General features: G+C 36.6%; 1 protein-coding gene across 2 annotated transcripts in view; it reads left to right on the top strand.

Annotated features, from left to right (window-relative positions):
• The window catches only part of Gpr160 (G protein-coupled receptor 160), a 49,386-nt gene extending 38,037 nt beyond the window's left edge, over positions 1-11,349 (top strand). For both annotated transcript variants that reach the window (XM_015494347.2, XM_048814318.1), the window contains exons 2-3: positions 7,002-7,099; positions 10,187-11,349. In XM_015494347.2, coding sequence (XP_015349833.1) covers positions 10,253-11,269 — 1,017 coding nt within the window. In that variant the 5' untranslated portion in view covers positions 7,002-7,099; positions 10,187-10,252 and the 3' untranslated portion in view covers positions 11,270-11,349. The remainder of the gene's footprint in view (positions 1-7,001; positions 7,100-10,186) is intronic.
• The last annotated feature ends 334 nt before the right edge of the window (positions 11,350-11,683 follow it).

The raw sequence follows: 11,683 nt of genomic DNA, 5'->3' as shown, positions 1-11,683 counted from the left end.
TTTGGGGGCCAACAGAGGTGAGGCAAAGAACCTCACCCCTCCACTGGTGCATAGGCCTATCCACAAGTATGGCTATATGCTGGACCGGTAGTCAGTGATGGGTATGATCCAATTGCAGTGGTATCAACCTAAGACAGGAGGCTGACGCCTAGAGGTCAGTTCATCCGATGACGGGTAAGAACCATATGTTGAATTGGACAACCTAACAGGCACGGTCCCTAGCCACATTGCTTGTTGCTTAATTAAACAGAAGGGGGGAGATGCTAAGAGCCACAGCCAAGTAATATGATGCATGGCATTTTTGGTTGAAAGGTGACACCAGCAAGCCATTGAGATGATATGATTATGTTAAGATTTGCATTCATATGGATATTGGACTCCTGCTGTCCACCTTGGCCTGCTATGGGACTCCTGGAGAGTTCCCATTGGTTGGGGAAGTGCGGTAGGAGGGAATTCCGGAGGAGGGACTTCCTGTTGGGGTCCGGGAGAACGCTGCGTGTGTCGGTCGGCATATTTCCCAGGAGCATACGGGGCATTGGCGGCAGTTTCAAAAATAAAGTTTGTTCCTGTTTGAGTGGCTCGTGATTTTGTGCCCAGCCAGACTGCGGCACTGACTTGAGATATAAAGTAGTTAAAATATAGTTTTTGTTTTAAAATAAAATTTTCTTTTTATTATTAAGTGTATTTGATTTTTTACCTGAGGAACAAAAACATGCTATTCATACGTTTACCTAGTTGGCCACAAGACTTATTCCAGGAGCAGGGAGGGAAAGTCATTTCTCTCTCTACCCACCACAGGCAACTTATGCTCCTTTAGCTGATTCTTTCGTTGCCTACCTCCTTATCTCTGGTAACATGCTTATCTTGCTTACATTTTTCATTTTAAAGCATTATCTATAGACTTCCTAAAAAGTCCGTGATTATTTAGGACCTTCTTTTTCAGGCAAGCCCACCACCATGCACCCATGCAGCCACTAAAACTGTAATTTTGATTAGATCAGTATTTGGTATTAAGAGATTATGATTCTACAACATCTAGCCACAGCTGACCAAAGGTTTATACTATAATTATATGTCCTTTCCTCAACAACATTTTTGTTTTTCCTGAAAGTTGTCTTTATCCTTTTCTGTATATGGTCCTATGACACATAATGCTTAGGTCAGCAGAGGATTGCATTTACCATGGTGAATGCTATACAGTATTGTCTAGTCATATCTTAGCCATCTTAAGTTTGTGAACTATGATGCTTGCACAATGAAATCACCCAATGACACATTTGTCAGAATGCATACCATTGTTAAGTCATATGTGGCTGCACTTATTCAACCACAGATTTTACTTTTGTGTAAATTTGTTTTGATACACTCAAAAGATACTTGGGATTTCTATCTTATAGAAATTTCTTCAGTCATATTCACAACTCCAATTTAGAGTGTCACTTAGATCTGGTGCACAGTTAATCTTCACCTAGGAATCCTTCTTCCTTTCTTCTGGTGCATCTCATTTCATGGATCTCAGTTCTTTCTCTTTTTTAGTTTATTCTCTCATTTTGATGGTGTATGTTTCATTGACTTCCTAAGAAGTTTGTGTGAGGAAAGCAGTTTGAATATGTGGTTTTATTTTGTATCTATACTTAATTGACCATTTGGCTTGGGATAGAATTCCATGTTGGAACTTTTTTTTCATTAAAGAAACAGGTTGGGGGCTGAGGCTGTAGCTCAGCGGTAGAGTGCTTGCCTAGCATGTGTGAGGCATTGGGTTTGACCCTCAGCACTGCATAAAAATAAATAAAATATATGTATTGTGTCCATCTACAACTAAATTTTTTTTTAAAAAAAAGAAACAGGTTGGGAACTTTATAAAGAAAGGTGGTTTATTTAGCTCACTGTTTTGGAGGCTGAAAGTACAAGATTGGGTGGTACCCATCTGTTTAGCCTCTGGTGAGGGCTTATGATGGATGGCATCCCAATGGTGAAAATATGTACAGAAGAGATCACATGGTAAGACAGGAAGGAAATGAGAAATTGAGGAGCTAGGCTTTCACTTTTTATAACTACCCTCTGGCAGGAGACCTCACCAAGTTCCCTTGAGAACTTTAGCAATCCCTTCTGAGGGCAGTGTCCCCAGCAGCCTAATTACTGTCTAATTAAAGGTCCTGCCACCTCAGTACCAACAAACTGGAGACCAAGCCCGCAGCACATGAATCTTTGGGAAACCTACCCAAACCACAGTAGGAAGACATGTCACAGGCAGAAGGCCACGTAAAGATGGAGGTAGAGACTGGCTTTACCTTGCCATAAGCCAAGGAACGCCAGGAGCCACCAGAATCTGGAAGAGGCAAGGAAAAATTCTCCTCTAGAGACTTCAAAGGAAGGATGGCTCTGCTGGCATCTTGATTTTAGACTTCTGGCTGCCAAAACTGAGGGAACAGATTTATGTTGTTTCAAGCCATCTAGTTTATACTCCCAGTTGTAATCAGTTATGGCAACCCTAGGAAGTTAATAAACCTAATCAGGATTGTAAAGATTATCTTCTGTTTTCACTGGGTGCTGGGTGCATGCTTATAATCCAGCAGCTTGGAAGACTGAGGTAGTATGATCGAAAATTAAAGGCCAGCCTGGGAAACTTAGCGAGATCTGTCTCAAAAAATAAAAAGAACTGGGATGTTGCTCAATAGTAAAGAGTCCCTGAGTTCCATCCCAGTACCATCCCCATATGTGTGTGTGTGTGTGTGTGTGTGTGTGTGTGTGTGTATATATATATATATATATATAAATAAAATATATATATCTCCATCTCCCCACTCCTAGCTGAGGGTCCAGGTGTAGTCATTCCTCTTCCTTGTCAACACCTGTATTGCCAGTCTTTTTATTTTATTCTAATGGATATGCACAGATCTCATTATTTTCATTTGCATTTTCCAGTGTGTCCGTTCAAATCTTTTCCTATTTTTGTAAAGTTCTATATGTCTTATTATTGAGTTATAAGAGCCCTTTTGTATTCTGGCTCCAAGTCATTATCAGATATTTATTGTGAATATTTTTCTTAGTGTGTAGCTTGTCATTTTATGTTCTTTGCTGTGCTTCAAAGAGAAGTGTTTTTTATGGAGTCAAATTTATCCACATGAGGCTGTGCATGTGTGCATGATGAGGTAATCTCTTTACTAATTTACTTTGTGATGTCTTTTTGTAGTTTGGCTAGGAATTTAACACTTTTATTTTTTTCCCTTAAGAAACCAGTTTTGTCTCATTGCTTTTTTTCTTTTTCTGTTTTTCCATTGGTTGTTTTTTTTTTTTTNCTTTCTGCTCTGTTCTCTACTCCTTTTTAAATCAGTAAATTTGACTTAAAGATGCTAGCAATATCCATGATATTGCTTAAATGCTGTGCTGCCTTGAAATTTCCTTCACCAGATTAATTAGTATATCACCTTTAAAATCAGACTCACAGAAAGTCTGAGGACATGGGCAAAACGTAGCCAAATTCTTTCCCAGAGCATATCTTGAATGACTTCTAGTTCAATTTCCAATAAAGACCTTTTCCTCCAAAATCTCATGAGCCCAGTCTTTACTGTTCGCAGTCCTCTTGCCATTCTGGTGTTCTGAACTCTCACCAGAATGGTCCATTAAACTCAGCTTATACCATTCTGAGGCTGTTTCAGCTTGCATCTCTAACTTTTCACTAATCCCTCCTAGCCCCCACAAATGAGCTCCAAAGGATTCTGAACCACAAGGTCAGGTTAGTCATAGAAATTACTTCTTGGTACCAATTTCTGTTTTAGTCACATTTTTCACCACTGTGACCAAAAAACCTGACAAGAACAACATCAAGGAAAAAAACATTTACTTTGGCCCATGGTTTCAGAGGTTCAGTCCATGGTTGGCAGACTCCCTTGTTCTAGGTCAGAGGGGAGGCAGAACATCATGGTGGAAGGGTGTGTGTGTGGGAGGGGAAAGCAGCTCAGGACCTGGCAACCAGCAAACAGAGAGATAGGGGAAAAATATAACCTCAAAGGCATGCTCCCAGTGACCTACTTCTTCCAGCCACACCCTACCTGCCTATAGTTTTTGCTCAGTTAATCATATCCATGGATTAATGCTAGGTTAAGGCTCTCATAATCTAATAACTTACGTGCTGAGAATTCTTACATTGTTTCACATAGGAACTATTGTGGGACTTCTTAAATCAAAACCATAACAAAAAGTAACCAGATGGAAATTCACCCAGGGAGTCCTAGAGGTATTATGTCTTATAAAAAATAATTAAATTCCAGGGGTGCTTAACCACTGAGCCACATCCTCAGCCCTATTTTGTATTTTATTTAGAGGCAGGGTCTTACTGAGATGCTTAGCGCCTCACTTTTCCTGAGGCTGTCTCTGAACTCACTAACCTCCTGCCTCAGCCTCCTGAGCTGCTGGGATTATAGGCACGAGCCACCGTACCTGGCTCCATTGTTGCTTTTTAATTTTATTGAATTCTGCTCGCTCTTGTGTCCTTCCTTCAGTCTACTTTAGATTTAATTCACTCTTTCTTATGATTTAAACTTAGGTCATCGTATTCATAGGCAAACATGAAAATCTGAAGGAAATGTGAAAGCAGTTATTAAAATTGAATATTTTTATCAACTTTCTTATATTTATATTACTGTTTTTCAAAGTTATTTTTATTTTATAAATTTTAAATTCTGATTCTGTAAATAATACATAGGTTAAAAGACAGACATTTCAGACAAGATTGGGTATGTTCAGGGTGATATGGCCCTAGAACAAAAATAAAAAAAAAGAAGAAAAAAACATTTTAAAGGACAAAGAGAATGGTAAGGAATTGTATTAGGATAGGCCATAACAGATCATCACAAAATCTTGTGATTTAATCAACAGAGATATTTTTCTTGCTCGTGTGAGTTTTGCTCCACACACAGTAACTCAAAGACCCATCTGAGCTGTACCTTGTAGAATGTATGGTCTGTCTACTCCATATGGTAGGAAGAGAGGACACTGAAGGGCATCTCTTCTGTAGTTAGATGCTTTGATCACATGAGTCACCTCATTGTGGGATCAGCACTATAATCCACATCAAAGGAGAAAAATGAAAATCACCTATCCCATACACTGAGGTGACCCCTTCTTGTTGTCTGGCATCACTGACCTTCCTTGTGGACAGTCGTAGTATGATTGGTTTGGTGGAAATGACTCCTGTAGTCTGCAGATCATTAACTAATGCTTGGTTGTGTTCTAACTCTGTGGCTCTTTTATCAGATTTTCATTATGTAAATAAGACTCAGGAAAGGGCAAATCAAGAATCCCTTGATAATTGCCTTAACAACATGGAAATTTCATATTTCTTCTTAAAATGTTCTTATAGAATATCTCTGGAAAGATGTACAAGTTATAATGGTTTTATCTATGAAAGGAACCCGGGTTAGATAGCCAACGGGAAGGATGGAGAAGTTGAAGTATTGAGTAGGGTAGGTAATTTCACTGTATACGTTTTTGTGTGTGTAATTTCAGTTTTGTATCAGGTAAATTATATGACGTTTTATTAAAGGTTGTTTCCTATATTTTCTTAATTTTTCTATACTGGGTGTTTACCATGTAATCAGATAAATACAAAACATCTGTTTCTTGAGTTATCAGAGTTATTTTTTTCCATTGAATTTGAATACATAACATCAAGCAAGAACCACATTTTGAAGAGTTTATATTTAGAGGAATAAAATTATTATCCAAATTGATAGTCATGGTCTCCTGTGGGTATCAGTAATTAACATAATTATCTTAACTTGGATGATACTTTTTTAGAAAGTTCATTCACATATGTAAATTGGGATTTTTTTACATTTCCAGTTATGAGTTGGTCCCTGATTGTCTTACTGGAGAACACAAGCTTTTAAATCAGAACTGAGGGTGAACTTCAGCTCCAATACTTACCACTTGGGGAAAATGTGTATACTTAACCCCAGTCTGTTTCTTCTTGGTGGGGGAAACAGACTTTTCATGATTGTTCTAAGGACTAACTAAAAGATACATAGACGTTCTAAGGACTAAAAGGCTCACTATATTATTTCTCCCACAGGCTCTTTCTACTTATCAGGCTCACGAATACAGTGACAGTGCTAGCTCCATTTTCTACACAGTAGCAGTCCAGTCCTGTTTAATGCACATGGCTTTGTTAAACTTTTCTTAGATAAAAATGAGATTATGTAGCAGTTTTTTGATTACACTAATACTTGAAGTCATTGACCTTTTTCTACTCTGCAGCCCTCATGAATGTACACAGAACTTTCCAGAAGCTACCCAATATATGTGATCTTAATTGATGAAGTGTAAATGAGAATCCCACTGTCTGCCAGTAAGCCAGATACTAAAGCAATATGTGAAGTGTAAAATTTTGCCACTTTGCTCACTATATTTTTCTTGTTTGGGAAAATATAGTAAATTTTCATTTAAAAAACTTTTTTATGTTAGCATGCAGCACGTGTCAAAGGATTTTGAAGTGAAACAGAACTGATGGCTTAACTGGAGCCTGGGGGTGAGATCTGACATGTAAAGCAAGATTTCTTTATACGGATGCCATGTTATGTGTGTCCGTTTCCCATTGTGTTTTGTGAACTTTCAATTAAATGTTCTCTTCCCTCCTTTTTGCTGGAAAGAAACTAAGAACATAAGCAGTTATGGACCATAATCCCTCAGAAGGTGAAAGTTTTTCTCAGCAGGGTTCTGGAGCCAGTCACACTAGATGGACTCCATTCATTAAGATGGCTGTTGTCTAAACCCAGAAATTTGGGAGACTAAAGCAGAAGGATTGTGAGTTTGAGGCCAGCCTCAGCAGTTTACCAAGGTCCTAATCAATTTACTGAGACCTTGTCTCAAAAAATAAAGAATAGGGCTGGGAATGAAGCTCAGTGGTGAAGTACCCCTGGGTTCAATCCCCAGTACCTGCCCTTCCCCATCCCCCTGCCAAATGGCTGTTAATGGTTGTTTTGTTTTCTGTCTTCACACAGGGCTAACTCACATAACCTTTTGGTATAGCACAATGAATTCAAGGGACCAGCAGTAACATAAAATAGGAGGACCATTAGTCAAGAGGACCCCTTGGAGAGTAAGTATTGTGTGTTAAAAATGAATTGGGTCAGTGAATGGTTTGTTTCCCAGAGTCTAATCCTTCCAAAGGGAGCCAGAGCACTCAGCAAGCCTGTAGAAGAGATAAGATGCCTTGTAAAGGATTTCCACAGTAACTTTTTAGGTGTCATATGAGTTGATTCAAATATACTTAAAAACCATGTTGGAAAAGAGCCATATTTTATAGATTTCTGTATCACTGTAGTTACTATGAATACTTTTCATGGGAAAATTAAGGATGGGTAGCTTATTAAAGGATTTGTCTTTTTTTCTGGGAGCCAGTTTATAGAACAAAATATTGTAACTTTGAATACTTTTGGTGGTTATTAGAGAACTGGAGTACAGATATAAAACTGGTCTCATTCAAGAACATTTTGATTGGTTTCTGTGATCCTGATACTCAGGAACCATTGTAAAATGACCCAAATTTCATTTTCCAGTGTACTTCCTTCTGATTACTTTCATTGCTTCCAGTTGTAAATCTTCTCTGAACCTTATTTTCTTCTAATTTTATGATTCCCTTACAAACTCTATTTTAGGCTTTTCTTTCATCTGGTCCTTTTCCGCAGAGGCTCTTGGTGAGCATTGTTGATCCTCCTCCTCTGCAGACCTTTCTGAGCCCCTAAGACACATTGGGTTTTTGTAGGTATTAGCCAGCTTTTGTGGACTTCCAGTGGACTCCATCTGACTCAATGATGAAATGAAAACTCGGGAACCAGCCCTTGGATGGTGCCTATTTAGCTTTACTTGTTTTATTTTGGAATAGAGGCTATAAAAATCACATAATGCAGATCATTCTTTTTACTTCTCTTAAATAATGGTCTTTATAAATATGAACCTATAGTATTTCCCTTCCTCAGTCCATTTTAAACCAACATTAGCTGGTTTAAAATGAAGCTTGTTTTTTCCTTTGGTCCCCAGACTTCACCTGGTTGATCATTCCACCTAGGCTTCTTATTCAGGGAACACCACTTATGAGGCCAATGGCATTTGCCAAGTTGTCAAGTGGGTAGCTGTTTGTGTCCTTTTACCTCCAAATCTGGCATGGAACTTCTTTAGACTAAGTCAAGTTAAACACTGTAGTATGTGTGACTATAGGGGAAAAAATGAGTATAGGAAAGTACTAGCTTGACTGGTTCTTTTGCATTTTTATAACTATCTTTACATATATATGTGTGTGTGTGTGTGTGTGTGTGTGTGTGTGTGTGTGTGTGAGAGAGAGAAGATGGATCATTTGTGTATAATAAACGGTAAGTTTATGACAATAGATTTATGGCCCTGTAAGAATTCAATCTGTCCACAAACCTGACAGCCTTCTTTCGCTCTGATTTCTTTACCCTCAAGCTTTTCACTACTCCTTTGGATTTATTTAATCATCAGTGGTTTGCTTTTAGTCAAATTCAGTTCTTTTGCTTTTCAAACACACTATTCCCTTATTTTATCGTGTAAAATTTAGGAAATACAGAAAATGTACAAGTACAGTTCTACCATATTAATAACTTGATGTGTACTGTTTTAATCATTTTTATGCATGTATATTTATTATAAGAATTAGATTATGTATTGCTGCATAATTATATAACCTGCACTTAACATTATAAAATTTTATGAAGACATGTTTTTAACAATTAAAAAATTCACAAGGCTTAAGATTGAACAAGTATAGAAAGGATAGTTTTCAGTAGAAAACTAAATCTTCCTCCTATATTGAGAAAAAAAATTTTTGTGGGAGTTTGTTGTTTTATTCTTTGCAGTACTAGGAATTGAACCCAGGTATGCTCCACCAGTGAGCTACATCCCCAGCCTTTTTTTTTTTTTTTTTTTTTTTTGAGATAGGGTCTTACTAAATTGCCTGGGCTGGCCTTGAACTTGCCATTCTCCTACCTCAGCCACGCAAGGAGCAGAGAAATGGTTTTTTTTTTTTAAATTTTTTAAAAAATAGTTGTACACAATACTTTTTGTTGTTGTTGTTTATTTTATGTGGTGCTGCGGATCGAACCCAGGACCTCGAATGTGCTAGGCAAGTGCTCTACCCCAGTCCGAGAAATGTTCTTATTAGGTGCATAATAGTATATCATATTACTTTTAACCAGTCTCCAGTTGTTGATATTTGTTGTTCTTATTGTTTGGGTTTGGTTTGGTTTCTTGGGGTGGGAATTTGCTCTTTACACAGTGATTAAACAGTATTGCAGAAATACCTTTGAGTCAACCTTTTTTTTTTTTTTAATCTCCTTTCTTCCATTCTTTCCTAATTTCTTCCTTTCTGACTTCATCACTTTTCTTTCTTGCTTTCAAATGCAGAATGACCCAACCCTCAACTCCTACTTCTTTGCATTTCCTACCACTTCTTAAGGTCCTCAGTTATCTATTTGTGTTGAATCTTATTCTTTTCCCTTTATTTTCTTCAGGGGCCATACCTGAAAGATCATTTCCAGAAAATATCCTTGTTTCCTTTTCATATGTTCTCATTATTTTCAGTTGAACCATCTGTTTTTAAATGTTTGAGCTTCAAAGAAAAAATTCATCTAGATGATGATCCTGCAGCTAAAAATAGGTGAAAACTGCTATGCTTAAGGATGCATATGCATAGACTCTTACTTTCACTGCCAGGAAGATAAAAAGGGGTGGTGGTAATGTTGTTCAGAGTCAGTGGGACTGTATGAGAACTATCATTGATTGTTCTGAGTATTACCACCAGGCTACTATTTTAAGCATGTGTTTTGGCTTCAGTAAGTAAAAGTATTTCTCTATCTCCTTCACAAGTTTTTAAAACTTAATATAGAAGTTAGTCATTTATATACAAATTTTAGTTTACATATCAGAGTTCTGGAATGTATGGCTCTCAAAAAATGACCAGTGTATTCACGTTAACTTTTCTTGATCACGTTCTATATCCTGTAAATAATATGAGAAATAGAATTCCTATTTATATATTTACTTATTTTGGAAAATGATTTAGGTTTTTTTTTCCCCTCAAGGAAAGAGGTGCTTGCTTTGTAAGGTTTTAAAACAGATACAGCATTAAGATAACATCAAAGTGTTCTTTTCGCTTTTTTTTTTTTTTCAGGGATGGAAAGTGCAGCAGTGCTTTATCATGCATTTCAGCAGGTCTTCTTGAAATAAAACTAAAACTATGACAGCTCTTTCTCCAGAGAACTGTTCTTTTCAGTACCAGTTACACCAACCAGACCATCCTCTAGATGTTAATAGTCTGTTGTATTTGATCATACTTGGGAAAATATTGTTGAATATCCTCACACTAGGAATGAGAAGAAAAAACACCTATCAAAATTTTATGGAATATTTTTGCATTTCACTAGCATTCGTCGATCTTTTACTTTTGGTGAACATTTCCATTATATCCTATTTCACAGATTTTATTCTTTTAGGCATTAGGTTTACTAAATATCACATCTGCCTATTTACTCAAATTATTTCCTTTACTTATGGCTTTTTGCATTACCCGGTTTTCCTGATAGCTTGTATAGATTATTGCTTGAATTTCTTTAAAATCAACAAGCTTTCTTCTAAGTGTCAAAAGTTATTTTATTTCTTCATCGTTATTTTAATTTGGATTTCAGTCCTTGTTTATGTTTTGGGAGATCCAGCTATTTACCAAAGCCTGAAGGCACAGAATGTTTATTCTTACCAGTGTCCTTTTTATGTCAGCATTCAGAGTTACTGGCTATCATTTTCCATGATGCTGATTTTACTTGTGGCTTTTATAACTTCTTGGTCAGAAGTTATTACCTTGATCCAGGCTATTAGGATAACATCCTATAAGAATGAAACTATACTATATTTTCCCTTTTCATCCCACTCTAGTTATACTGTGAACTCTAAAAAAATACTCTTGTCCAAGCTTATTGTCTGTTTTCTTGGTACCTGGTTGCCATTTGTACTACTTCAGGTTGTCATCATTTTATTTAAAGTACAAATTCCAGCATATATTGAGATGAACATTCCCTGGTTGTACTTTGTCAACAGTTTTCTCATTGCTGTAATTTATTGGTTTAATTGTCACAAGCTTTACTTAAGAGAGATCACACTACTTAAGGATCCGTTCGTCAACTGGAAATGCTGCTTTATTCCACTTACAATTAATAATCTTGAGCAAATTGAAAAGCCTATATCAATAATAATTTGTTAACGTTTCATGTTAAAACTAATTAAAACAGCTACAACAAGAATCAGAATTGTACTAGTAAGAATGGCAACTGAGGACATACCGGAAAAAAAAAAAAAAAAGAACAGAAGCTCTTTTCCCCTTAACTTTTTACAGGTTTTTTGGCATATCTTTTAGGGCTATATTTATTAAGTAGTATTTTCTTTTAAAAACAAAATAGATGCCAAGAAGTTTTTAAAGTCTGTTCAGGAACACTATAAATATTAATTTGCTTATTAATACAAAAGTTAAATAATAACGTTTGGCCACATTGATGTTTGTATTGCCCCCCAAAAGTGGATGCAAATGTTATGTAAATCTGAGATTTCATTACCAACTTTAATAAACATTTTATCAAATTTAGAGAAAAAAGTCAAGACTATTTTATTTAAATGATTT

This window comes from Marmota marmota, unplaced genomic scaffold (assembly GCF_001458135.2).
Source record: "Marmota marmota marmota unplaced genomic scaffold, marMar, whole genome shotgun sequence".
Classification (NCBI taxonomy): domain Eukaryota; kingdom Metazoa; phylum Chordata; class Mammalia; order Rodentia; family Sciuridae; genus Marmota; species Marmota marmota.
This window is presented reverse-complemented; position numbering and strand designations above follow the sequence as displayed.